Consider the following 26,448-nt stretch of genomic DNA (forward strand, 5'->3'; position numbering starts at 1 on the left):
GCAATCTTCATCACATCAGTCCGTAACTCAATCTCGTTTTCACGAGCACTTCTTACCGACTGCAATCTACCGCCACAATGGACCCAAATCTGGAGCTCTACCGGAGCGTATTAGATCTGCCCCCTTCAGAGCGTCGAGAACGCCTGCGACATCTGCCACAGGCGGAACAAGCCAGGGTTTGGATGATCGTCGATAGGGAGGTGAAGGCCCAGAGACTGGAAGAACTTGTCGCAGGTCGGGACCTTGTTCAACTCGCCCTCACGAATCCATCCGAAATTATAACAAACATGCGGCTGAAATACACCCTGCTTGGCCGAAGCATCTACCCCCATGATGAGAATATGATGGTCACACGAATCGCCAACGACGTGGCGAGAACTAGTCAGACCTTGGTCGACTACATCGCAGAATTCGATCAAAAGGCTCGTCCTCTCGCCTTGGATGCCTGGAAGCTGGTGTATTGCGATTTGTGCTACATCGACGGAGGGAGCGCTACACTGCAGGAGGTCTACGAGACACGTCTTCGAGACGAGGAGCTCCAAACTCCTGCCGAACAGGCTAGGGAGATCGTGCGGTATAAGATGCTCAAGAAGGCTCGGAGAAACGCAAAATGGATGATTCCTGCTATCCAAAGTCTTTCATCAGAGCAACAAGCACAGTGGACAGTAGAAGACTCGAGATTCGCGCAAGGAGTCGCTATACAGGGGAAACCTGATCAAGCCCTACCACTGCTTTTGAAACAGCTTGAATATGAGGGAACGTTGAAAAATCTCTGGAAGCAGGTTTCGCCTGCGCCGCCAGCTTGGATGCAGCATATCATCGACACTCGGGAACAATGGGGTTTTGTATACTACTTATCTAGAGAGGTCCATGAGAGACACGGCAATGACTGGGAATCCCTTTGGAGTGGTATCAAATCAAGCTGGACTGATACTTTTTCTGGGAGAGATATGGCAGATGCGACCTGGATGAGTATCCATTGCCAAGGAGAGGACAATCGGCGACAAATCTTGGAACCGCTTCTCACCGAAGATTGGCCCACGTTTCGATCTCAAGATAACTTGTCAGAATACAGTGGCATGAGAAGGTGCGTTGAGTCAGTACCACGCCACATAGCACACTTACTAATTCGTCAACAGACACTTTAAGGAATATACAGGAGAGAGGGGTAGCCTCTTATCACCTGGAGTTCTGCGAAACACTTTCATAGTCATTCCTCTTGAATTAGTCCCAGCAGTTTCCGAGGACGGTGGCTTTGGAGACAACCATAATCTTAATCCTTACTGGGTTTGGGCATGCGATGCTGACTGGGACAGCTCGGACGAGGAAACGGTTGTTGATGGAGACAAGTATGAAGGTCGCGTTAGGGTGGCCATCTATTCACTCAACTCGTGGTTCTATGCCGCTCGCTGGGAGGGAGTGAGTCTCAAGGATATGTGGCTCAAAGCACAACAGCACCCGGAGAAGTTGTGGATATGCTACGCAAAGAGACTGGAAGAGTGGGATCATGAGCCGTATATCTGATCTCGGACAATGACTGTAATCCGTGTCGGAATTTGTCAACATGATTTCGGCCCATCTTGAGCCGGAATCAAGCCGCGGAATCTCTCGGCCGAACGTGTAGCGGATTCATTTCCGTTTCCGATGCCCGCATCTTGCCCCGCACCTCGGCCTTGGTCTCCAACGCAATCGGTTTGCGGCGGCTTCATAAGCAGTATACAAAGTAAAACAACTGACGTCTTTGTAACTCATCACTGTTGTTTCTATTCACTCACTTCTTTGTAATTTGATCAAAATGTCGTGGCTGTCTATTCCCTCAGAGTCTCACTTCTCCATCGCCAACATCCCGTTCGGCATCATCTCTACATCATCCAACCCAACTCCTAGACCTGCCGTCGCCATCGGAGATCATGTTCTAGACCTGCAAGCCTTTGCAAAGGGAGATGGATTCTCTGGTAGCACAGATGCTCAAAAGCATGCTGACCTCTTCTCTCAATCTTCGTTGAACGCCTTTGCAGCTCTTGGACGTCCTGTTCATCGCGTCGTCAGAAGCTATCTCCAGGATGTCTTTGCAAAGGATACCAAGTATGCCCAAATTCTCAAGGACAACCAAAAGCTTCAAGAAATAGCTCTTCTCAAGAGTTCAGATGTGAAGAACCATGTTCCCCTCAACATTGGAGACTACACCGACTTCTATGTCGGAAAGCATCACGCCTTCAACGTCGGCTGTCTTTTCCGTGGCCCCGATAATGCGCTGCAGCCAAACTACACATATCTTCCTGTCGCTTACCACGGAAGAGCAAGCAGTGTTGTCATCTCTGGAACACCCATTCGTCGTCCATGGGGTCAAATCCTCCGCCCGGGCAACAAGGTTCCTGATCTTGCACCTTCGGAGAAGTTGGATATCGAGCTTGAGATGGGTATGTTCATCTGTCGCGAGAATGCTTTAGGTGAACCCATTCCTATCAGCGAAGCAGAGGACTACATCTTCGGCTACGTCCTTTTGAACGATTGGAGTGCGCGCGATGTCCAGGCCTGGGAGTATGTGCCTCTTGGACCTTTTACCGCCAAGAATCTGGGCTCCAGTATCAGTGCCTGGGTTGTCCTCGCCGATGCGCTAGACGGCGCAAAAGCAGCTGGTATCAAGAACGACAGCGAGATTCTTCCCTACCTACAGGAAAACAAGGAGAAGAACGTTTTGGACATTGACTTGGAAGTGGAGATCATTAGTAAGTTTCTTTGCCTTATTTGCGGATACACTAGCTAACACACTGCAGCGGCGGATGGAAACAAGCAAATCCTGAGCAAGACTAGCTCCAGAAACCTCCTCTGGTCATGGCCCCAAATGATTGCTCACCACACCATCACCGGCTGCAATCTGCGTCCTGGTGATTTCTTAGGCTCTGGCACCATCTCTGGCCCTGACTCTGGTACTGAGGGAAGTTTGCTAGAACAGACAAAGGGCGGAAAGATTGCCATCAAACTCAACAATGGCGAAGAGCGCAAGTTTATCCAAAACGGCGACACACTCGTGCTCAGAGGATCGTATGGCAGTGGCGATGCCAAGGTTGGCTTCGGTGAGGTTTCTGGAACTATTCTCGAGCCTCTTCCCTTGTTCAAGTAAAATTATGGTTTAGAAAACGTTGATGGAAGAAATGGTTTAAAATAAATAGAGTCTATTTACAACTATAAACTACCTACTACTAGGCTCTGAGGTTATCTGGTGTATCAGGCTGATTCTGCCAGTGAGCCTTTACAACAGCAGGATGATGCTTCAGGTTCTCTGCAATTCTTTGTACTGTCGGAAAAGCGGAAAGGTCAACACCAAATCTGTCCGCGTTCCACAAAGCGGGCATCAAACAAGCATCTGCCATTGTAAGCTCATCACCAACGGAGCATTTCCCAGCGGTATCCTTGGCAATTTCCTCGTAAGCTCTCAGGCCGTCAGTCATGAGTTTACAATTCCACTCCTCCGCGTTTCCTCCAAGTTCTCTCACGCGACGCATGATGCGAAGGTTTGTAACGGGTTGAACATCTGTACAGATGATGTCGACGAGAGTTCGCACGTTCGCCCGCGCTTCCAGATCTGAAAGAGGAGGAAGAAGAGGATGTTCAGGGTGCTTTTCTTCAAGATATTCCAGAGCTGCCACAGATTGGCCGATGCGGAATGGCTTGGATCCAGAGGTGGGAGGGATGAGAACGGGGACGGATCCTGAAGGGTTGAGAGCTTTGTGTGTATCTGAGATTTGCTCGTTCTTCAAAAGGTTGACGGGTGTGAGATCATATTTGATGCTCTTGACGTTCATGGCAATCCGAAGACGGGCTGAACATGATGACCTGAAGTATGTGTAGAGAGTATAATTGGTGCCCGACATGTTGGTCAATGATGCTGGATTGTGTAAAATTCACTTGTAAATCCTTCGGTTTAAAGGCTGCGGAGAGGCTTAGATGACATTATATCCATGAGCAGCCGCGCCCTTCTTATGTCACAGACCGGCCATTGTGTATGTAGGTACATGTATACATCATCCCTTTACCAAGACGTCTATTACCCGCTGCTAGCCCGTCACTGCCGAGCATCAAAGATGTCACATGTCTTGATTCCGCGGGAGTGTTCCGACGAAATGCGGGGGAGAGAATAGAGTATAGGGAAGGTCGTAAGCCAGTCTTGGCCAACGAGGGCATACAATAAGGTTACCATCGGATAGATATTGGACCAATTAGATTGTTCAAAATGGAAAGATATCTTGTGACGTTCTACCCATAAGACGTAGGATGAGAAAAGAATGAAATATACTAAACTAGGCCGAGCACTTATGTATACGTTAACTAGAATAGGAGTACGTATCTCGCTCTAGTCGGAATCACTGTAAGTGATTGAAGTCGAAAGATCCTGGTTGTCAGGCATGTGAAACTTCTTGAAAGCAAACATTGCCTTGGTTCAGTCCTGGAGAGACTTGACGCCAAGGCAGACAATCGAGTGTGCGATAACCGTGGCTTAATTATCACTTACTGCTACTCTCTTGATGCAGTCATTCTCGAGGATAAAATTTCCAAGGGGACCAGAGACACTGGCATGGCCCTTGTCCCCTTTAGTCTAAGAGGTACTGATAATCTTGTTCCCTGAAGAAGGCACTTTATTCGTGATCTGGCAAGCATCTAGGGTGCCATTCGCGCTATGAAGGTGATATTGCCCTACACATGCAATTGCAGCAGCTCATCTCTACGTTTAAGATGTTGAAACCACTTGACCTTGTCTAGAGTTTGTTGGGAATTATTGGTAATCTTGTGCTAGACGTGGCTAAGAGTCTAGTCCTCGAGTCTTTAGGTATCGTCGAGGACTTGACCACGGCTGTCATCGAGACCCTGGATTAGCCTACCATCATCCCTATCATCCCCAGGCTATACAATATTGTCGCAGGTGATGAGCTGAATATTATGGACCTGATCCGTCTCGTGACCGTCGCCCTGGTCGCTCTGTTGTACATGGTAGCCACTGGAACTACACCCATAGCTATCGCAACTGGCCATGCTTTATTTATCATCATAGTATTAAAGTTTTATCTCTGATACTTTAGCGGTAGGCGGGAATCTCAACTCTACCAGCGCAACATCGCTTACATCTGTACAACTCCTCTTTCCATCATCTGATATCACATCATAATTTCCCCACTGCGATGCTTCTCTTGTACTGTGTCGTGCAGAAAACGAAGGCGAAGCCTCCTCGTCGTATTTCATGTAATTATGTCGAAGTGTGTCAATACCAAACTTTGATGGCCTTCGGTGCCTCTCTTTATTCCTGCTTTCGAAACTCGGCTTTTCTGATTGATTTCGTGATCCAAAGTATGGTCGTAATGATGGCAGACACGCGACTACAAGGCCAATGTTGACATCCAGGGCACTCCAGAGTACTATAACAGGGGTTAGTTACAAGCTTAATTTTGGCGATTTGATGCTCTTACCAATAGTGCTCAATGATATCGATGAGTCGGCACCTGCTTTGAAGATCATGACGAATCGAACAAGGCTGACCGCCATGTTGACAGTTCCAAGCAAAAATGTGAAGTAGATGCCAAGTCTCAGTGCTCTCTTGACTTGCAATGCTGGTACAATGAGCCAAGGAAGAATAAAAACTACCACATTATTAGTCACTGTAGTATTAAGAAGCCCGGTTCAGCATACCCAGTATATCTCCAAGAAACGACAGGGCCCAGCCCACGTTGAAATTGACTGCATAAGTCCAAGCTTGACATGTCATATCGGCGTCCAAATCCCTATGACTAGATCAGTTATATAATCTTAGAGATTTGTTAGTGGAAGCAGCTTACCAATGCCGTGGCAGGGGGAGGCAGATACAAAGGATGAGAAGAATAGTCGTTATATAACTGATGGCTATAAACCATATTGTCGCCCATAGAAATCTGCGTCTCTTGACCATAAACTCTGGGAATACCTGCAAGTAGACCGACAGGAGAACAGCCTTGCAAAGGTAGAGTGTCGTATAAAATGGGAAATTAGAAGCGAAGAGCAGCTAGAAGCACCACATTGTCAACCCTCAAGTCTTTAAATATCCCAATAGCTTCTTACCTTCAGTATAAGTCGAAGTCTTTTCCCGTTACCACTGTATCCCTGAAGCGTCGAGTGTACTTTCGGATCGAAGGCATCGAGGGCTGCAAACGCAGGAGTAAATGCGGCAGCTATGATGCCAGATATGCATGCCGCGACCATAAATTTGTCGCTGAGAAGAAGTCGTCGCTTTTGGATTCGAAGGCGAAGGTTGAGACGAGCTGCGACGAGGGCTACTGCTACAACGACGAGGATTTCGGAGACCTATTCGGGGTTCAGCTTCAATTGACCAAATATAAAAGAACAACGTTGATGCTTACAAGAATGTCTTCAGCTCCTGGAGTTCGCATTGCGTTATGTTAGAATTGAAAGCCCGATACGTCTCCCATCCCGGGTCAGCATCTGATTTTTATCGTTTCGCGCTGATGGAGTGTACACATTGGAGAAATGTCTACCACACGCAACTAAAAAGAGCGGTCAAAGCTCTATTATAAACCTGTCAAGCTAACAAGCCGCATCGGTGCCGAGTCGACTTAAGCTTTCGCCCTGGCATCGTTATCCCTTCGAGGCGCTCTTGGCTCCATACCGACGATGGCGCTAGGTTGGAAACGTCATGAAACTGAGACAGATTTGACAATGAAAGCGGTAAAAATTGAGGACACTTGGACATTACTGGGACATGAAAGGTCTAGGCTGTCTTGGCATAGGGCCAAACCTGCTTTGCCAGCCGCATGTCATGGAACTAGGCTCTCGTGCGGATGCAGGAGTCATGCAAGGTCTGGTCTGGCCTCGGTACTCTTACTTTTTCTTCACATCGATACCACAATTTCACCATTGATTGCTCATAAATCCATATTTATTACTGTTCTAGGCTGGCATCTTGCTATCCTTCTCTACATTCATTGACCAGAACTAGGTAGTGCAGGAACGAAGGCAGGAGTTGCAATGAGTTTCTCCAGACTGCTGAACGACCTTTCTACAACCACAACTGCAAATACAGGCCGGGTTAGCTTGCTGGTCCTCGCCCCGTTCGGGAAGACGCATATTTGAACATGACGCCAGGGGCGCAGAGTGGTGAGAGAAGGGAGGAGGGGTCTCCACGCCGGACAAATTGGAGCCGTTGGGTTGACACATGATTTTGAATGATGTCGAGCTGGATTGATTTGCTTATTGGTTTCTTTTGCTAGGTATGGTTTGTAAGCGTGACTTGGTGTTGTGGTAATATGGCAGGCTTACCACGAGTTTATATACATGATTTTCTATCCAGCAACGATTCATTTGATGATTGCTTCAGCTTTTAATCACCATAAATACAATGCCTTGTCACTATCACTAGCAACTGTTGCCAACTGTTCACTAAACTTTCAGTGCATCTTATTCAGTAGCTATCTAATCATTCCAGTTCACACCGAAACTTCTTCCCTTGATCACACCGCTTTGGACACTTCCACTACGCTTAAGCCACCTTCACTAACCAGTCTATCAGTAGCTTCTAGTGTGAAACGTGTCCATCATCACGGCCACGGCTACGTAAGTTATACGGAATTCATTGGGTGGTACGTAGTGCAGTGATCGCAACGTCCATAGCTCGCTGACCGAACAATCGTTCTGCAACCGCAGTAGCACCAGCATAGAGCGACTGGGGGTTTCCTGGAGTCTCCGGTGGAATTAGAGGAGTTTTCAAACCTCTGAGCAGGAGCAGTATTATCAGATTGACACATGACGTTTCGTGGTAATTTAAAATAATCTGGGAGGTTTTGGGAACTGTTGGACAAGCGGCTAGGATATACTGGATTGTATGAAATTGGGTGTTTTGTTGTTGTAGGCTTTGGGATCTGTTGAAGGTTTGGATTTGAGAAATATAAGTAGAGTAGAAACCTCGTATTTATACCTAGAAGAATATGCCACTTGGTATATGTCGTGCCCCTTGCTCTTCACTACATATTATATTTCCAGTGCCTAACGGCTTTTGGACATGATTAGAACTCCATAGACATTTGGCGTGGTCAGTATCATATCTATTGCTTTTTATTGTTATTGTCCACCAAACTTGTGATACGTGATATGAAGTATGATTTTGTGGCACTTTACATATTCAAAGAATATCTTAGATAGCAACAACCACAACAGTAGGTGATGCACTATTTATGGTCGAATTGTTTATTAATCATGTGACTATAAACTTCCTTTGAGGAAATTGTCATTGTCTTGTTGATATCAAAGAAATCTCAATTCCACTAACTATGCCTGTCCTGAGACACCACCATCACGGATGGGCTTACATTCCAGATCACGTATTTATGCAGATTAATGAATAAGGATGCACTGGTTGCAAATCCAAGCGCCCGGCTTTTCGCATCTATTCGAGCATACACACTCACAGATGCATACGTGGTACACAACTTCCCTCTTGTCGACAGGAGTGGGGGAAGACGTGGTCTTGTCGTGATCAGACATGATTGCAGGGCTTTGTCGGAAATTGAAGTTATTCTTTGTTCTTACTGTAAGTGGCCTTTCGAGGTTTTAGGTGCTCTGTTGATTGCTGGTGCTACTGTATGCCTTTGGTGTCGGTTGGTGTGAGTGTTCTTATAGTTGTAGGCGCATGGTGGCATCATGCGTTTGGTCAACTAGTTACTTAATCTGTTCTACGTATATTCACTACCAGATAGTATCAAGGATCAGAATTGTATAAACTGAATTCCAAGTTGTGATTGTAGTCCACTTGGACAACGGATGAGCAGTTCCCCGGCACTCCAGTGGTACAACATTCATTAGAAGACTAGTCCGCCCAACTCCGGCATGTGAATCAGATAATATCAGCCTCACATCCAGATCCATTGTATATATTAGTACAAGTATGCGAGAAATTGTCACGAACTGTCTCTTTATCTCTCTTGTCCGCTGGTTCAGTAGAGGCCACAGGCACTGAAACAAGGCCACCATGCTACCTGAATTTATCTACATACATTATCAATATATATCACTGTATAAATGGACAGTATAAGATAAAGTGCAAGTAGCCGTATTATGTAAAGACGCCGATTCATAGCAATAAAGACTCGTATAATGAAGTTCTGAGACTCTACTGGCTGCTGACTTACCCTGCATAATCAACGCGTAAATGTCCCGGGGTGGCTTAGCTCTGTCAGCATGAAGCGACCTTATCAGGCCAAGCACCAGTACCGCTCAAACCCACTTCACCTTGCACTCTCTTCACCTCGAAGCCCTTACAACATGGTTGTTGCCGCTGATGATACCCCTGGCAAAGGAAATCCAAAGGGGAAACAATACACCCGTAGCCGAACGGGGTGTCTGACATGCAGACAGCGCCATCAGAAATGTGATGAGACACGTCCCATCTGGTCAGTAATTTACGCGCTATCACATACGCTTCTGTCGTTGCCTTTATTGACTATTATACAGTGGGAACTGTTTGGTAGTTCAACGCCAATGCGAATATCCTACCGCAGTCCTACCACTTCGAGAGCGCAGAAAGAAATGCCTCCCGGGTGAGCAGCAACCGTGGACCAATGCGGTAACAATTTCCAGGGCTATTGGGCCTTGTACATCTGTTGCGACCCGGCCAATAAGCATGGCTTACAGGTCTGACGCTCTGTTTCACTACTGTAAGCTCTCAGGGATCACCGCTTGTGCCAAGTTACTGAATATTGTCGTTTAGTTTATGACCTGGAAGACCCGTTTGACATTGCCCCCAAAGAGAGGCGACAGAGCTTGTAAGACACTCCAATCATAAATTGTTGCTGATGATTAAGTACTGACGTGTTAGGTTATCATCCACCATGCATAGCAGCGACACACTGCGCAATACTATGCTTATAGCTGGACTACATTTTGCTTGGAATACAGGCCAGCTGCAGTCTTTTGAACCTACTTTCTTGTTTCACAAGATTGAGGCCATGAATAGCGTGAACAAATTCCTTCGGAACTCTCGTATAAAGTACACCGTTTGTGTTAGAAATATCGCGACTTTGTGCTTCACAGAGGTAACACTACCCTTATTCGTCATGGCCATTGTCTAACTTTTTCAGTGTGCGATGGGAAACATCATTGCTAGTGAGACACATTTGGATGGTCTAATGAGGTTTATGGACCTTCACAGACCACCGCACAAGGCTACACTGGCAGAGTCTGATCTCGATGACGAGTTGGCGAATCGATATGTTCTATTGTATGTGGGCACCTATCTAGTTCGATCTACAGCTAACGTCTCGTCGCAGCTCATACAACTTTATTCACGGCTTCAAAAGCAGAGTAGAAGATGTTCTTATCAACGGCAGTGTCACAAAGACAAGCCAGACGCCATCGCCCGCTCTTGTGGAAAAGCTCATGCACGAATGGCACAAACACGAAGTACAAGGTCTAAATATTAGACTAAAGTCATTAAAGATGATTCCTTTCTTCTTCTCCGAACTGCCTCCAAATACAAAGTTTGTTGATATCGATGGTACAGCCATGGTAGAATGTCTGGCTACGTTGACCGCCACTGCTCAACTCAGGACGCAGGGGATGGACTTTGATGACCAACAAATGATATGGCAGGAAGGTGCCGCAACTCGACTTATGCTGGCTTTTGTTGGCTCGCATATCGAATCCATATCGACCGATGGCAGGAAAGGATCAGTACCGAATGGTTCTCCAATGGCTTCATCATGGTCTGGTATGGCTGCAGCAACGGGTCTCTACCTTCATACAGTACTTCGATTATGGAACGCTGGTGAACCGATAGAGCCACGCCTTCACCGCCGTGTGTTGCTAGTCCTCCAACAAGACTTGGAGCGCAGTCGACGAACCTCTCATTCACTTAGCGATCTTTGGTTCTGGAAGGCCTTTGTTGGCGCGATGAGTGTTGAAAGGCAAATTGCATCTCCTGCTAAAGGTGTTTTGAATGAGATGAAGGGGATATATGAAGGCTTTGTTAGGGAGTGGAGTATTATAATTGGGACCACAGCGTGGGAGCAAGCAAGAGCAGCGTTGTCTAGGATAGTGTGGCCGGAAGTGTTTCACTCTGACGATATGGCGCAAGAGCTGTGGTATAGATGTGTTTCGTAACATTCAGCGTTAAGTCATATTTCCACCACTTCAGAATGTTTAGAGACTATCATGTCGCGTACCACCTGCCAACCAATACTCTGCTGATGAAGATCATCATACTCTGGTCCAATGACGGAACACCACTTGTTCAAGAACCACGGCGTAGCCTCCCAACTCTTCATATCCCAAGGTGGATAACTATCGCTCGTCCTTTCTGCTTTCCCAGGCCCCAACCTCCACGTTAATAGCCCACCTCTTTCATAAACATCAAGTTTGAGCTCCCAGGCGTTGAAGAGGTGTGGTAAAGCTGCTGATAGCATGATAGCTCGTTCTCGTAAAAATGGAAGAGGGATTAAGTCCAGGCTGATATGATGCGGTATGAGAATCTGCGCCATGGTAGGTCGCAAGTGTATAGGGATACTGGTGTTGTTAAAGGTGGAGATAAATTCTGAGCCTCTTTGCATGAGTGTTGAGTGATCGAGAATGGCGGCGATGTTGGGTTGATGGAATGGGGAGAAGTTCTCTGCGCCGCAGTTTGCGACAAGCTTGGGGTCGAAGCCTAGTGATGCTGCGTTGGCGAGGCAGGATCCGAAGAAGGCTGTTGGGAAGAACTGGAGCATGTTGAGATAGACGTCGGGAAAGTTCGATGATTTTTGTGAATCTGTGTCTGAGGATGAGGTACCGTTGAAGGGAACCAGTTCTTGTATGCTCTGAGATTCATCTTCGTCAGGTGGTGATGATTTGTTGTTGGTGTGTCTGTTGGAGCATGGGTCTTTTCGCTGCAGAAGCGGTCTTGGTTGGGTACTGTTTCTTGCTTTGGTGATGGCTTCTTTTGTAACAATTCTCTCTGCCTTCTGGCGTTCTCCTAGATTATTTAGGTCAATAAGGTTCGGTGGATGAGCGGGGGATATCCGTCAGTTCAACTCACTGTATGCCTTTTGGGCCAGTCGGTTCTGCTCTCTTCTAGCAGGGGTCAGAACACGCCGCTTAGTGGAGGGGTACGCTTCATCATCTCGATCGCTGTGCTTGCGAGACGCGCTAAGATTATTCCCTCTTGATTGCATCTTCTGTAGTCTGAATTGAATGGTCAGAGAATAAATGAGGAAGATGCTTTGCCACGGATCTTTTGGTGGTTAAATCCGAGATGCATGTGGCGCGGTCTGGCTTACGCATTTTGGACCAATCAGAAGCCGTCTTGGTTGCTGATCCTTGTTGGCTTACTGTTGTCGCGCCAGTCAGCGGTTGAGGCTATCGCCAGTTTCAGAGTGACAATTGTCAGCTACTGATCTGGGAGGTAAATACGAGAATTAGAAATTACTATAAGTAGAGCAAGTGCAAGCCATTAGATCATCGTATTCAATATCTCATACATTCATCCAGCGACCCATTCTTCACACTCACAACCACCATGACCACCAAAACCATTGCAGTCGTCGGTGCTACTGGCACTCAAGGAGGTTCAGTAGCAAGAATGTTCTTAAGCCTCCCCAACTGGCATGTCCGCGCCCTCACCCGTCGTTCAACATCTCCCAAAGCCCAAGCTCTCAAAGACCTGGGAGCAGAGATCGTGGAAGCCGACATGGACGATGCCGAATCTTTGGTCAAAGCTTTTAACGGCGTCTATGCCATTTTTGTGAACACCGACTTCTGGATTCCTTACATGGGCGCTCTCTCCAGTGGGAAAGATCAGGCTACCAGCCAACAGATTGGCTACGATACCGAGGATCGGCATGTCAAGAACGCTGCTTATGCTGCGTCCAAGACCGACACTCTCGAGAGATACATCTACTCTGCTCTCGGACCTATGAAAGAGGTCTCAAAGGGCAAGTACTCTCACTGTCATCATTGGGAGACCAAGTCGGCCGCCGTCAAGTACATTGAACAAGACATGCCTGGACTCGCCAAGAAGACGTCGTACATTTACCTTGGAGCTTATGCTTCCAACGCCTTCCTGTACCCAAAGAAAGACTCCAAGACGGGCGGATACGTTCTCGATCTTCCCGCTTCCAAGGATCTGCGAATGCCTATCATCGACACCACCAACTCCACAGGCCCCTTCGTCCAAGCCCTGGTTGAAAGCGAGCCCGCCAGAACAAAGCTCTTGGCGTATAATAGCTATCTGACGATGAGCGAGGCAGTTGACTTTTGGAGCAAGGTTACAGGGAAGAAGGCCACCATACGCAGTATGACCGAGGAAGAGATGCATCAAAAATCAGGTTTGCCTTATGAGGTTCTGGATGGACCTGCTTACTTGGACGAATTTGGATACACCGAGGGGATTGAAGGAGTCATCACACCTGAGCAGTTGAAGAAGCCTGTCAAGACGGACAGCTTTGAGGACTATTTAAGGAAGCAGGATCCTGAAGCTCTTCTGTCGTTTAAGTATGGGCTTTTTGAGGCTCCGCCGACAAAGTAGGATACTTGACATAGCAAGATTAAGAATATCACAGCATATTTCAATCACATTCTGGTCTACCTAGTGGTTTGCATCAAACATTATCCAATGGTGGGAGTACTGAATAGGTGATTGTGAACAGTTAGTTATATTCTGCCTTGTCTTCTAATCCACCAACTGTTATCCGAGTACAGCCACTTGTTTTGTCATGCGAATGTCGCCGCTTTATGGACCTTAGCTCAGCCATTGCTCAGGGCAGATTCTTGGAGGAATTCCTCAGATAGATGCAGTAGGCGTTAATAGTGACACATTGATGTAGCATATTTACTAGCTTTAAATAAAGTGCTTCTTTCTTCAGTTCTTATTGTTTCTTATTTTTCAGAAGCCGTTTAATCATATGTCGGAACACATAGACTTTCGCAAAAAGGATCGTAGAAACAAGCGCTATGTCATTTGAAACCCATGTCAGCATGTGACTGATGGTTGCATAAAAATATCGGGTTCCATTACCTACGCCGGTCGGCGTAGGGCCTGGACAACAGCTGACATGTGTTATGGCATAACCCCGCGCTGTGTCACGTCACCAGGTCATTCATTGTTCAATATACTGAGTCTAGCCTATACTCTTGAGCTTTTAAAAATAAGCGTTTAAACAGTTCTTGGAAACTCATAAATAGACTTTACTAATAGCATCTTTAAATAAAATCAATGCCCACCCTTGAACTAGAGGATACCATCTAACTCTCTTCGTCGCCAACTTGCCCATCCACCTTTACCAGGATCTTGCCTCTGGAATGGAGTCCAGCAAGTTTCCTATATGCCTCCTTAGTGTCAGAAAACGCCCACACGCTGTCTCTCACCAGCCTGATATCGCCTCGACCCAACATATCCGCTATAGCCTGACGGTCTTGAAGCGTAGGGCTCATCATGGACGTGCCTATCCACTTACGTCCCACGCCGCCGAGCCAGGGCGATACAGGCCACCACTCGTTGAGTTTCATTTGTAGCACAGCGCGGAGGAAGTCTGGGACAAAGAACGTGGGCGGCTTTATACCGACGGAAGAATAATTGCCATGGGGAACCAGGTATGCTGGTGACGCGAGGTATAATGCTTGGTTGCCAAGTGTGTCGATGATAGCGTTGAAGGGATTTAATGAGAATTTTTCCGTCAAGTGCTGGCTCAAGGCATTATGCTGCGTATAATCAACGACCTGTGAGATGTTACATGACATTCTTCTGCACGACGGGTCTTGACTCACCTCGTCAGCTCCAAGACTCTGCACCAACGTAACGTTCTTGCCGCTGCAGATTCCGACGATATATCCCTCGATCCCAACAACCTTTCGAAGCATCTGTACTACCAAAGAGCCTATCCCGCCACTTGCAGCATTGACCAACACGCGGTCGCCTGCCTTCGCTCCCGACTCGCACACCAACTGCCTTGCCGTTAAGCCAGTTAGCAAACAGCCCGCTCCATCACCAAAGCTCACACCCTCTGGCTTGTGTACAGCGTATCGCGCTGGGATCCGAACAACTTGAGCTAAAGCGCCTGTTCCGGTAGGCAAAGTATAGCTAGCTGGCAGCATAGCGAGGATCTTATCCTCCTTATTAAATCTTCTTGTCTGTGCTGACACAGACTCATCATCTGGGTGCCAGACATCAATGACAGTACCTGCTAAGTCCATTTCAGGAACACAAGATGGAGATCTTATAAAGGGTGGGACGAGGGTCATCTGAAAGATGGCACCTGGGTTAAGGCCTACAAAGGCCACCTTGACCACGATCCATTCTTCCGGATTCGGCAAGGCTTTAGGCAAAGGGAGAGGAGGTGGTAGAGTTGGGATGGGTTGACTTGTGAGGTTGAGGACATCCCAGGGAAGCCCCCGTTGTGAAAATACCCAGGCTTGTGATTCTGTCATTGTCGACGATACTAAGAAGAGGGGTTTGTAATGTTAGGTTGAAGATGTTTTTTAGGTGGCGTTTTATAGAGTCGGGCATTCATTCAGCCGCATGCAGCATTTTAGCTGTCAGCAATTTTTCTTTAGTTAGCATAATCTCTCTGCTTAACTCTCCTCTTACCTATTATACACTTTATGTTTATTAACCTGCACACTTTGTGATAATTATCATCGCATCCAACCACCAACTTATAATATTAAAAAGGCTAATCCTCTATTTTAGGATAAGATTAAAGACAGTAGTATAGCCCTTTCTCGAGGTTGATGGATAAGAAAATAAGGATGCAGATATGCAACTTGACTTATTTCCGTAAGAGCTGTTTACTAAGCTATTTTAGGAACATCGCGGGCTATGGTTAGTCCGATATTCAACTGCCTTTTTTGACTCCCGGCGACTTGCGGTTTCTCTTCTCAGGTACAATCAAACTCTCCTTCAGTACCAATCTTCACAGCACATTTGTTCGCCAAATAGGCCTCTGCTTTTAATTATTCACTCCGAACTCTGCGACATTCAAATACCACAGTGTCCTCCATGACCGCGACAGCTAAAATACTCACCACCAATGATCTGATCTGTGATGCCATTGACGCAATTGTCATTAAGCCAAAAGGCGAATTCATTGCTGGTGGAACAACATCAATCGTTGAGATTTTACCGTCAGGCGATGTCACCAAGACACCGTGGAGGGGTAGCGTCCGCGAGAGCGATTGCCAGAAGGAAATCCTCATTGAAGCCAAGATATATAAGAAGCTCGGTGATCATCCCCGCCTGGTGAAGATGAAGCACTGGGACCCCAACACCTTCACTTTGACTCTCGAATATATGCCAAATGGACACTGAAGGAATACACAAAATCTCACGCCAAATGGATCTCACTGGCCCAAAAACGTCGCTGGATATTGCAAGCAGCTGACGCCCTGACCTTTTTGCATTCTACTGGCATTATCCATTGTGATATTGGTCCACATAACTTCTTGTTGGACGTGGACCTGAATCTGAAGATTTCAGATTTCAGTGGTTCATCACTTGATGGGTCTCTTGCTATGGTCTGTCCTGGGTCGAGATACGCAGCACCGGATCCAAATTGGAAACCTGGGAAGATACCCGTCGCTGGTGAGGATATCTTCGCCCTAGGTTCAACCATCTACCATATTATCAAGGGCAAGGCGCCCTTCGATGACCTGTCAGATGAACAAGTTGAGCAAAATTTTCTGAGAGGGGTGTTTCCAGAACTCGATGGTTTACCCTACGCTGATCTCATCGCATTGTGCTGGCAACAAAAAGTCACGGCGCTCGATATAATCCAATATATGGATAGGTTCAGTGATTCATGAGGAGGCTGTGGTTTAAGTTCATTATCAAGAATGGATCTCAATTTCCTTCACAAGAGTCGAAGAGCATAACCAGAGCTAGCTATTCCTCGCTTATACAATGCCCCAGCATTCAGCGTCCAGAATACCCTTCATCTCGATGCTGAGGGCATAAGTCCCGTACGGTACTTAGGCCACTAGAGGACTGACCAGGGTTCGCACACGTTGTTCCGGCGCTATCCGCACTTGCGCGTTGTGCTAAAAAGGTTGCAGTGGTATCGCAAGTGCTTGGACATCCTCTGTAGTGGGTTGTGGTCGTGACATAGGTGCACATCTTGTAATTAAGTTAGTGGCATCAGTGAGTAATTGTGGCATTTACGTACTGTTTCTATTTGGATTTAGGGTAAGGCTTATAATAGAGATAATGTAATGCGTTGTGGGAATAATGGTGAGAAGGAAGCGGATATCAACAGCCTTTATAACATTTTGCTTTTCTAAACTTCGATTGAATCAATTACAGATAGGGATGTTTTGTAGGCTCACGAGACGTCTGCTGACTACCTACATGTAGGTTATGTGACATCGAGACTACTGCCGATGCACCATCTTCCCTGATTATATTTAACTTGCATGGTGAGCTCGCTGTTGTTATCTGACCTCAACTTGACCAAATTCGTGACGTGTGCTGAGGATCCCCTTGACAGAGATGTAAATTCCAACAATCAATGCATCGTTACAAACTTAGGCTGCTGTAGCAAGTTGCCAGTAATCGCTAAACGCTAGGATGAGACTTGGTGAGTTTTTGGAGTACATAAGAAAGCCGCAAGTCTATTGCACTACTCAATTTTCTCCCTGGATAAAACTAACGACCCCAGAATAATCGAGTAAAAAAGATCCTACCCAATTACGACGTCTTAATATGAAGCCTCTTAGCTTTTTGTTCTTCCTTTTTATTATCTCAGGGCTAGTACCGTATACCATTTTACCGCCGTACCCAAACAAAGACGATGGGCCTTGTCTTCGTCCCGTCGTATTTGATACCCAGGACGCAAAAGGCCAATCTTTTATCCAGGATGGTCAATCTGCGAATTCCCATCCTAACATTGTCTTGCTGGCCCTTGGGGGGACTGTCAGTGCTGTGGCTGACTCTCCCACAAATACATCTCATTATACTGTTGGGGTTTTATCTATTCATTCTCTGTTGCAGAATATTACAGAAAAATGGAGCCATTGCGCCAATGTGATCCCTTATCAGATCATGTCACTCGACAGCATTGACATGAACTCATCACACATGATATCGATAAGCAAGAGAGTCAACAAGGAGCTCAACAATCCCGATATAGCAGGAGCCATTCTTCTTGGTGGCACAGATGCTATGATCGAGTATTTAACGTTCATCGCTCTTACTGTGAAGAGCAAAAAACCTATCGTAGGTACAGGGGCATATAGACCACATACAGCACACGATGCCGATGGGCTTCAAAACATCATCGATGCGGTCATATTAGCAGCGACAGAAGGCTGGAGTGAGGAGTATTATGAAGTTGCCATGGTCATGGGCGGTGATATCTTTCGTCTTTGGGGGACACGAAAGGAGAACGACCAATTTGTACCTGGATCCGGGTCATCGATCGGGAGAGTTGAAGGATACCGGGTATCCTTTCACGATCTTCCTGGTCGTCCCGCGCCCTTCAAATTCGACATCACCGAGCTTTCAAGCGTTTCTTTACTGCCGGTGGTCCCGGTATTCTTAGTGCACACTGGATTCGACTACAAAGCCCTAGAGAAGGCCGTTGATGAGGGAGCTCGAGGACTCATCATAGGTGTATATGGTAATGGATATATACCTGCCACAACTGGGACAGCGATCACAAAGCTCGCGTACGAAAAGGGTATCGTTGTTATGGGAGCTAGATTTAACTCTGTGACGGTCTCATATGCGAGAGTCAAAGGTATGATTCCTGGACAGGATTGGGATGCACGCCAACTCCGAATCCTGAATCAGCTTTACCTGGTTCAAGGGAAGGGTATAACCAAGCACGAGCTGGAGAAAGGATTAGAGTATGGAGCTAAGCCACATGTATCTGCCAACTAGAGTAGTTTGATTTGCAAGACGAGGATCAAGGAAACGATCGTATATTGAAACAAAATCGAGGAAGAGAAAACTGAAACGATACTGATTATAATGGCATATGTTCGGCTTAGGGTTAACCAGTCATAGCCTGCTGGGATTGCGCAAGCTGGGGATAATGAACACAATAAGTCTTACCGCTCGTTGCTGTTAGACATTATAGCAATGGAATATAGAGTTTTAAACCCTTGCTTAATCATGCGACACCATTCTTGTGGAGGCTTAATTCATACACATGGCGAAATTGAATTCATCTGCCGCCTGGGACCATCAATTGCAGTAGACTTCGGAGCTTGGCACGAACCTGTTATTGGTAGAATACGGATCCGGGTATGGTGGCCCTATTTATTTGATATCATTATTATTGGCCAATTCGAAAAGTGATGGTCGTGAGGCCGAGATTTTGCTTGATGCAATCGAAGAGAAGCGCATAAAATGCACTTATGTTGGTATCGACATCAACGAAAAATCTCTCAATTGATGCCTGGCGCGCTGGAAGCAAAGATATACCTTGATCAAGTGCACAGGCATATGTGGCAGTTTCGAAGATGCTACACACACCGTTGAAAAGTGGCCTGGTGAGAAACTTGTGTTTTCTTTGGCTTCGACTCTAAACTCTAGCCCGGCCGAGTGTACTTTATTGCTCCGGCGGCTAAACAAATTCGCAAGAAAGATTCACATAAGCCAGCAGAGGCCGGGTGTACAGCAGGACCTCCATATAGGTTATTATGCAGACAATTACCGTTTAGCATTTTACACTATGTTCCTCCGCTTAAAAACCCACTGAGCTGCTCAGGATTGTAAAGAGAATAAAACTCTTAATAGGTATTATTTAATAACTTCTTATTATTATTATATTTTCTCGGCCGATCTTGATGCTATAACTCTATTTGCTTGCCTTAATAACCCACTTAGCCAGGGTTCATATGTTCCTTGAGACCAGGAAGCAAGAGCATCGATGGCGGCCTGTAACTGATAAACTCCAACAATGCTATCCGTTTCACCTATTCGGCAATTTGCATCAAATACGCACTGTAGTTTCATCAGCCAATAAGACTCCATTTAGAACTCCGAGACTTACAATATCCGACCCGGTATCTACAACGAAAAGAATCGTCCAGATGCTGCTAACAACCTGGATGACAGGTATGGTCAAGACTCTTTCATGACTGTCACCCATTTTGATAATGCTTCGCATACGTTCATGCCAGGCGGCTACCCAAACACCGAGCTGACAATTGGCAGCATCAATATTGCCAGATGCAATCTTGGTTTCGATAAAGATGCAAGCAGGCCTTGTGCGAAGAGGCTCATATAAAGTCTGGGTGATAGTGTTGTCCCCTACTGGCTGTGCGTCCAAAAATTCGTCTATGGCCGTTTTCAGCTCATCTTTCGGCTCTAGTACCAGCGCAAAGTCAACCATCTTATTGACTGATAAAGCAGCGGCGCTTGTCCGACTGTAAGATGATACATCATCTTGCTCAGATACAGTACTCACACTTGATGCGCCTGTTTGGGAAAATATGTAGCGGCCGTTCCGCTGTAGGGGCCGAAAGGATGGGGCAATACCAGCTGAAGTAATGGGCTCGACCTTGAGAAAATCATACTCAGAGATGGTGTGTTTGAGAAGAGGTGTGTGGACCAGACAGTTCCAAGCAGCTTCAGACCGGAAGAGATTGCGAGAAGTAATAGAATCATCCACGACGCTCTGGAGGTGAGCGAGGCCCCTTTGCAGGCTAATAACATCATCTTCCTCGTCCGAGGACTTTAATGGCTGCCACGAATAAGGTCGAATTTTGGAACTTTGTAGTAATTTATGATTTTGAAGTGATGCTGGCAGGATGCCCTCTTTAGCCTCCACTGCGGAGAGCGATCTGACAAGTTTACGGGCATCGTCCGGGACATATGGCTCGAAGTCGCTCACTGTATTGAATCGAACTGGTGGCATAAGATTCAAAAGATCAGCTGTTTTCCTGAACTTCTTGGTCGGCGAAGCACTTCTTGAGCGTGAAGTTATAGTTGCTGGTGGTGGGAACCCGAAAGGAACCGAAAATCCAGCGCTGCTTCCCAGTACAGCAGGATATGAATAGTCTGAGGGTGCAGTAGTAAATGGATCTTGGGGGTCATTAGACACATCCTCAATATCCTCTTCAGCTCTTATCAAATCAACGCGAGCACGTGTCGGTGTCTGTTCCACCCACGCCTGGACAACAATTGATTCCATCTCCAGAGAGCGGTCTTGAAGACGGTATCACTTCTGGAGGGCTCATATGGTTGGTGGCTGTGATTCTGATACGACTAGAACTGTTGTAGATGTTGTTTTGTGGATCTTGCTGATTTGTTTATGGAAATGAAGTGGCTGTTGGCATGACAGGGTTTTTGCGCCACCTCAAGCGGGCCAATGAATGAGTTCCAACGCTGTCCGGATCATTGATAGTCCGCTGGCCTCACTAACGCGTAACAGGGCCCGTTCTTTTCCTAGCGCGATGGTCCGTGCCATCTCAGTAGAATTCAAAGGGCATTTGGAATTGTAACCCAAAGAATCACACTGAAGTAGCATTATGATTATTGTTCATATCCTCAGGACACATCTACATACCTATGCATCTCAATTAAATACATTGATGGTGATTGGGTAAAGTAAGAATCCATCATCTGAGGCCAACACAGGGCAGTTCCTTGATTAAATTTCCCCATTGATCCATTTCTCAAGCAACCACGAAGGCTTTCGGGATGGTTCCTGTTCCACTGCATTATTCTCCATCCTGTCGAGGCCTTCCCAATCACTTAGCCACCTGAGCTGCTTAGGTTGCATTGACAACCCAGCATTTGCCCAATCGCGACCGCCTCCAACGCCCTCGACCAAAAAGCCCATCATTTTGGACGTCGAGTCCTTAGATGGCCGCATATTGGTGACACAGGACTTTTTCTCTGAGTATTCGGTGGATGTATGCATTTTCAAGTTATCTGACACATTTAATACGTGCTTTCCCATATCCTTTCGAAAGCCTTTGTTAAGTATTGAGAAGTTCTTTCGGGGATACCAGATAAATGCGTTATACTTACGAGTATATTTAGTTTCTAATTGCGGCCAAAGTTCAAGCTCAACTAGGCTCTTGTTTATATAACCAAAAGGCCGCCAGGATAAAGCTGTAGTAGCTAAGTCCTAAAGCTTGAGATCAAAGCGGCATCAAAGTAGATCTGCCCTCGATACTAAATCAGATAGTTCCAGGTAAAGGAGATTATTATTAAAGTCGATAAATAACTGCTTAGACCTAGTCCAGGTAGAGACTATCGGATCAGGAGACAATAAGGACCCAAAGCCGCGCTTCTCTTCCATCTTCACTGCGTATCGCCTGATCCAGTCTAGGAGAGCTGAGTCGCCAAGGAAAAAGACAGCTACCCACCAGATCCCGATTCTAGGTCGGCGTAAAAGAAAGACCTTAAGTAGAACCTCGATCTCGTTTTGCGCGATAATTAGATTTAATGTTTCCAAGACTGATGCGAGCCATGAACTGACTAGGTTGCAATTGACGTCTGGCTGCCTTTTCGCTTGGCTTAAGAACGCTTCCCATGTTGCCTTGCCCTCCTGGAATATACGGTACACATCTTCAAGACTTGGTATCAGGGGATCTTCTTCTTTGTCAACAAATCGGGTGTTTGGTTCGTTGGTAGCCGAATCTTTGGACGTAAAATCAGACGATCGCTCGCTCGATGAGGTGCAAATCGACCGGGTAAAGTCAGAGCGGAGAGACGAAGAGTGATTGCTTGCCATGGCTGGCTGGTTCGTTGACTGTGTGGCTTTTATTACATCTTGACGGAAGGGAAATGAGGTTGTTGAGAAATGGGAAAGCACAGCATCAGGCTGGTTGTTTTTTTTACGGGTGAACAGGCAGGGGAGGACAGTATTAACTTCGGTTATCATTATAATTGGTGAGTTGACGCGTACTCGGTCAGTTTCAGTGGACGCGTTTCCTTGGCTGTGGTAGGGTAGTATACTCTTCGAGCCACAGAGGGATGCTGAATCTCAACCACGTTTCTACAGCAAGAATCTTGAGACATTTTGCTGACAATGATACGCCTCTCAATTCACGCCAAGGTCGGTTCAGTGGAAGCAGACTATATACGGACAAGGACTGCTTGAGGGCGATCCCGATATCACAATCTCTCTCAAGGGAGGACGAGGCGAAGATAATGTGTCTCCAATTAGCTGTTCCATCAATCCGAACTTAGCACGGAGCAAACGCTGAGAGCTTATCAGTTCTCCAAGTGGTTATATCCTGGAATGGCTGTGCTTCTGGGGTTTAATTGAGGTTAACAAGTTCATGAGTAATGTGGTAGCCATGAGCCATTACACGTCTCCTTCTTACTAAAGAGGTGTGCTAAGAGCACTCATACCCGCCATTGTTCATGAATCAGTTGTCGGGAAGGCATCCATCTGTATAAGGCACTCCTCGCATAAGGAAACCTTCCGGCAATGATCTCAGGAAACTCCTTCATTCAACAGAGGCAAATTGATCTTGTACTTCTTATTGCTTAGTAAAGGATCGGCATAGCTCTCTATAATCGATTCTTATCCTATATTGCACGCGATCGTTCGTCTCCTGGTGCTCGTTGACATTGTCCAGAGTGTTGCATTTCTTCACTCTTGGCAGACGATAGCAATAAGACAATAACCGGAAGAACGCAAGCTAGAATCCTGTCTTGAAGCATTGGTACACGATTACTAGCCTGGGTCGGCTGAGATGAATATTTGAAGACCCCAAAGGACGCATGGTGCTGATCATGTGGTTGCACGAGATTACATTGACGATTGAGCGTCCTGCAAAAGGCCAGTACTGGATGGTGATGAGATTTGCGCCATACTCACACCGGCGCACGCAGGGAGTGACCGCAGTATCTCTTTAGGATTGCTGTCGTTCAACCATCAAGTCATAAACCAGTGGGCTGGATGGGTAGGGGCAAAGTAGATGAGACATCGATTTGTAATGGTGCGAGGAATTCCTTCTCCAGCAGACATCATATGCAGCCCAATGGAATAAGAGTCCAGCTACTCTCAATCACACCAGGCGTCAGAAGCATCGATGGTACTGCGGTAATTCTCCAGCCACAACGAGACAATCTGACACAATCTGATCAGGTTGGTGCTGACACTGGAGTCGTAACTCTGAGGACATATGTCTTGTACCAAGGCCAGAAAACCTCCATAGCCCAGGTTCTCAATCTTTGGATGCCAGCAATGACCTGGAACGAAGACAATAATCTTAATGTCGAGCCAAAAGTGCCGCCAGTCCAGAGAGTCTATGATAAATTAGACACAAACCCAAAAGAATTGTCGGATAACTTACCGTCTTGCCATTCTCATACGTCGAGGCTACAAAGACCCAGTCGTGTCCATAGACCAGTATTGCCGGGATGAAGGGTAACGCTTGCAGGTTTCCGCCAGCCAGCTTATGTAGATGTCGCCACTGAGCAGCGTGCCATACACCCATCTGCAACTGCGCCTTGCGCGTAGAAATGCCACCTGGTTTCGTTTCGATGCTGACTGATATAGGAAAACGTCGTAATGGAGCGTATGGCGTATGGTTAATAGAATTGTCCGTAAGTGCAGCTCGCCACGTATTGATTGCGTCTACCGTTTCGGGCTGGCAGCTGTCCTTCTCAGGGTCGAGATGAAACACGTAGTCGACCTTTTTCCCCAACGACCCTTTTATTCGATATGCAGGGAGGATGCTGGCGCTTGTACTATGGATAATTAGCTTTATCGCGGTAATAAGACGGGAAAATATACCATGGTCGGAATCCGTCTAGCTGGCGACCTCGTGCTGTGTTCCCATAGAAAGCTGCTTTGAGAAGTGGCGTGTGAACAAGATTATTCCATCCGGCCTCATCGTCTTCCATGTCGTTGCAGTCCTTGGCGTCGCCGAGAAGCTGGATGATCGCATCGAGTTGGAGCTTGTGATGCAAGTGTGAGAGGAATCTTTTCGGCTGCTCCAAGGACTTGTCAAACATTCTAGGTCTGAATAAGCCATGAGCTTTCGAAGACTTTTGCAGGTCGGTCAATTCTGTCTGTAATGAGTTAGTGCTTGGTCTAACACCTAGGAGGAGCAGCTAGTAACCTCAAGATAGTCCGGTATGACACGATCCGCCATTCCAATCTCTTCCATGTCGGTTGCAAGTTGCACCAAACTGTCTGGAAGTCTTGAATCTAAGAAATCAAGCTGCTTTTCTTCCAGGCCATCGGGATTCAGCGAAAGCTTCGAGAAGGTTTTACTCGGCGACGATCGGTTCGACGTGTGGCTGCTAGAATCGTCGGTTTCAGATACCGAATGCGGTCCTTCTTGTCTAGGCGTCTCTGCATTCGGATCCTCGTCGACATGATTATCAGGCGGCGCAGGTAACGATGGAACACTGTCGAGCCTCCGTTTTTTATTTTGTTTATTTTGTGGCGTAGAGGGATATATCTTGTGGTGTGAAGGTGGTGGTGAGGGAGTTCCTGCGGCGTAAGGTCGATTTTCACAGGGAGGCTTGACGCGCGTTGAGTATGAGATATCTGTGGGTAATTCTTTGAGCCAGGATATGATATATATGTTGAAGTCGTTCATGCTGTCGCGACTGTGGCCATTGGATGGATGGTGGTGGCGGTGATGGATGGTGGTGGCGGTGATGGTGGTGGTCGCAGTTGTAGTTATGGTTTTGGTGTTTCGGTCGCAGTAGGGGATAGTTCAGTTGAGAGATGCGAATTGGATTTCAGTTGAGCCATGTAAATTAAGATTTAATTGAGAAATATAAATCGATATTTAACTGAATGATGTAAAATGAGAATCAAGTGCGGTTGTTGTGCCCATGGTTGTCGCGACAACTCTCAGTCTGGCCTCGGGCGGATTATCAAGGGTTAATTTACTATATTAGCTATTATAAAGTCAGACTAACACCAATTAGGAGAGCGAACTACATTGAACGACCTCTGGGATGATGTTGTTGCAGAGCGTATGGCTATGTCTTCGCTTTACGGCAAAAAGATTCCTGGCATACAGGGCTGGGTCGATCTTGATGCGGCCTACATTAACGTATGTGTTGTTGACGTCGCAGCCTGTTTCCATCTCGGCTGATCAAATGAGGAAACTTTGAAAGGATTAAGAATGCTGATGCTCCCCCTGAGTTGGTGCTTGTTTTCCTTTTGTTAAACCCATCAATCCCAAAGACTCAGCACTTTGCAAACTCTCACCCTTAAACTTGTTTGTCATGACGTTTCTCAGCAACATCAGCCCTCCTCTCATCCAAGAGGCACTGTCCCAACACGTGTCTGTCTTGGACCTTTTTCTTCCTGGTTTCTCGACCCTCAAACCAGACGTTGGTACTCTAAACACTCCATCCCCTATAAACGAGGATATCTATTATATGGCCCACCAGGAACCGGAAAGTCGAGCTTCAGCTTGTCGATTGCTGGCGAATTGGACATGGATATCTACGTCAGTGATTTACTTGATGCTTAGGCTGGTGTTGAAGTCGCAGAGAATCTTCTGCAGATA

General features: G+C 46.6%; 14 protein-coding genes across 14 annotated transcripts, besides 2 other annotated features; 7 read left to right on the forward strand and 7 right to left on the reverse strand.

Moving 5' to 3' along the window:
* Positions 1–77: 77 nt before the first annotated feature.
* Positions 78–1,524, forward strand: FPSE_05535 (uncharacterized protein; the record flags this gene model as incomplete). The annotated part of the gene is made up of 2 exons (XM_009258653.1): positions 78–1,087; positions 1,140–1,524. The coding sequence occupies 2 exons, from the start codon at positions 78–80 to the stop codon at positions 1,522–1,524; spliced, it is 1,395 nt and encodes a 464-aa protein (XP_009256928.1).
* A 271-nt stretch (positions 1,525–1,795) lies between these two features.
* On the forward strand, positions 1,796–3,124 carry FPSE_05534 (uncharacterized protein; the record flags this gene model as incomplete). Its single annotated transcript, XM_009258652.1, has 2 exons — positions 1,796–2,729; positions 2,778–3,124. 2 exons carry the CDS (start codon positions 1,796–1,798, stop codon positions 3,122–3,124), a joined length of 1,281 nt encoding a protein of 426 aa, XP_009256927.1.
* A 79-nt stretch (positions 3,125–3,203) lies between these two features.
* FPSE_05533 (uncharacterized protein) lies at positions 3,204–3,875 on the reverse strand (the record flags this gene model as incomplete). The annotated part of the gene is made up of 1 exon (XM_009258651.1): positions 3,204–3,875. One exon carries the CDS (start codon positions 3,873–3,875, stop codon positions 3,204–3,206), a length of 672 nt encoding a protein of 223 aa, XP_009256926.1.
* Positions 3,876–5,052: 1,177 nt separating this feature from the next.
* Positions 5,053–6,416, reverse strand: FPSE_05532 (uncharacterized protein; the record flags this gene model as incomplete). The annotated part of the gene is made up of 6 exons (XM_009258650.1): positions 5,053–5,411; positions 5,463–5,633; positions 5,683–5,774; positions 5,829–6,031; positions 6,088–6,330; positions 6,387–6,416. 6 exons carry the CDS (start codon positions 6,414–6,416, stop codon positions 5,053–5,055), a joined length of 1,098 nt encoding a protein of 365 aa, XP_009256925.1.
* A 1,757-nt stretch (positions 6,417–8,173) lies between these two features.
* Positions 8,174–8,523, reverse strand: FPSE_05531 (uncharacterized protein; the record flags this gene model as incomplete). Its single annotated transcript, XM_009258649.1, has 2 exons — positions 8,174–8,207; positions 8,444–8,523. The coding sequence occupies 2 exons, from the start codon at positions 8,521–8,523 to the stop codon at positions 8,174–8,176; spliced, it is 114 nt and encodes a 37-aa protein (XP_009256924.1).
* Positions 8,524–9,216: 693 nt separating this feature from the next.
* On the forward strand, positions 9,217–10,930 carry FPSE_05530 (uncharacterized protein; the record flags this gene model as incomplete). The annotated part of the gene is made up of 7 exons (XM_009258648.1): positions 9,217–9,428; positions 9,490–9,692; positions 9,746–9,800; positions 9,854–10,070; positions 10,116–10,255; positions 10,305–10,831; positions 10,893–10,930. The coding sequence occupies 7 exons, from the start codon at positions 9,217–9,219 to the stop codon at positions 10,928–10,930; spliced, it is 1,392 nt and encodes a 463-aa protein (XP_009256923.1).
* Positions 10,931–11,150: 220 nt separating this feature from the next.
* FPSE_05529 (uncharacterized protein) lies at positions 11,151–12,182 on the reverse strand (the record flags this gene model as incomplete). Its single annotated transcript, XM_009258647.1, has 2 exons — positions 11,151–11,983; positions 12,047–12,182. 2 exons carry the CDS (start codon positions 12,180–12,182, stop codon positions 11,151–11,153), a joined length of 969 nt encoding a protein of 322 aa, XP_009256922.1.
* Positions 12,183–12,526: 344 nt separating this feature from the next.
* Positions 12,527–13,534, forward strand: FPSE_05528 (uncharacterized protein; the record flags this gene model as incomplete). Its single annotated transcript, XM_009258646.1, has 1 exon — positions 12,527–13,534. One exon carries the CDS (start codon positions 12,527–12,529, stop codon positions 13,532–13,534), a length of 1,008 nt encoding a protein of 335 aa, XP_009256921.1.
* A 716-nt stretch (positions 13,535–14,250) lies between these two features.
* Positions 14,251–15,432, reverse strand: FPSE_05527 (uncharacterized protein; the record flags this gene model as incomplete). The annotated part of the gene is made up of 2 exons (XM_009258645.1): positions 14,251–14,724; positions 14,773–15,432. The coding sequence occupies 2 exons, from the start codon at positions 15,430–15,432 to the stop codon at positions 14,251–14,253; spliced, it is 1,134 nt and encodes a 377-aa protein (XP_009256920.1).
* A 571-nt stretch (positions 15,433–16,003) lies between these two features.
* Positions 16,004–16,312, forward strand: FPSE_05526 (uncharacterized protein; the record flags this gene model as incomplete). The annotated part of the gene is made up of 1 exon (XM_009258644.1): positions 16,004–16,312. One exon carries the CDS (start codon positions 16,004–16,006, stop codon positions 16,310–16,312), a length of 309 nt encoding a protein of 102 aa, XP_009256919.1.
* Positions 16,313–18,040: 1,728 nt separating this feature from the next.
* On the forward strand, positions 18,041–18,880 carry FPSE_05525 (uncharacterized protein; the record flags this gene model as incomplete). Its single annotated transcript, XM_009258643.1, has 1 exon — positions 18,041–18,880. One exon carries the CDS (start codon positions 18,041–18,043, stop codon positions 18,878–18,880), a length of 840 nt encoding a protein of 279 aa, XP_009256918.1.
* Positions 18,881–19,742: 862 nt separating this feature from the next.
* Positions 19,743–19,777: a repeat region.
* Positions 19,778–19,827: 50 nt separating this feature from the next.
* On the reverse strand, positions 19,828–21,140 carry FPSE_05524 (uncharacterized protein; the record flags this gene model as incomplete). The annotated part of the gene is made up of 2 exons (XM_009258642.1): positions 19,828–19,920; positions 19,998–21,140. 2 exons carry the CDS (start codon positions 21,138–21,140, stop codon positions 19,828–19,830), a joined length of 1,236 nt encoding a protein of 411 aa, XP_009256917.1.
* Positions 21,141–24,052: 2,912 nt separating this feature from the next.
* FPSE_05523 (uncharacterized protein) lies at positions 24,053–25,521 on the reverse strand (the record flags this gene model as incomplete). Its single annotated transcript, XM_009258641.1, has 4 exons — positions 24,053–24,217; positions 24,265–24,661; positions 24,708–24,985; positions 25,036–25,521. The coding sequence occupies 4 exons, from the start codon at positions 25,519–25,521 to the stop codon at positions 24,053–24,055; spliced, it is 1,326 nt and encodes a 441-aa protein (XP_009256916.1).
* Positions 25,522–25,549: 28 nt separating this feature from the next.
* Positions 25,550–25,593: a microsatellite.
* Positions 25,594–25,734: 141 nt separating this feature from the next.
* Positions 25,735–26,028, forward strand: FPSE_05522 (uncharacterized protein; the record flags this gene model as incomplete). The annotated part of the gene is made up of 2 exons (XM_009258640.1): positions 25,735–25,810; positions 25,859–26,028. The coding sequence occupies 2 exons, from the start codon at positions 25,735–25,737 to the stop codon at positions 26,026–26,028; spliced, it is 246 nt and encodes an 81-aa protein (XP_009256915.1).
* Between the last annotated feature and the right edge of the window lie 420 nt (positions 26,029–26,448).

Source organism: Fusarium pseudograminearum, chromosome 2 (assembly GCF_000303195.2).
Source record: "Fusarium pseudograminearum CS3096 chromosome 2, whole genome shotgun sequence".
In the NCBI taxonomy this organism is placed as follows: Eukaryota; Fungi; Ascomycota; class Sordariomycetes; order Hypocreales; family Nectriaceae; genus Fusarium; species Fusarium pseudograminearum.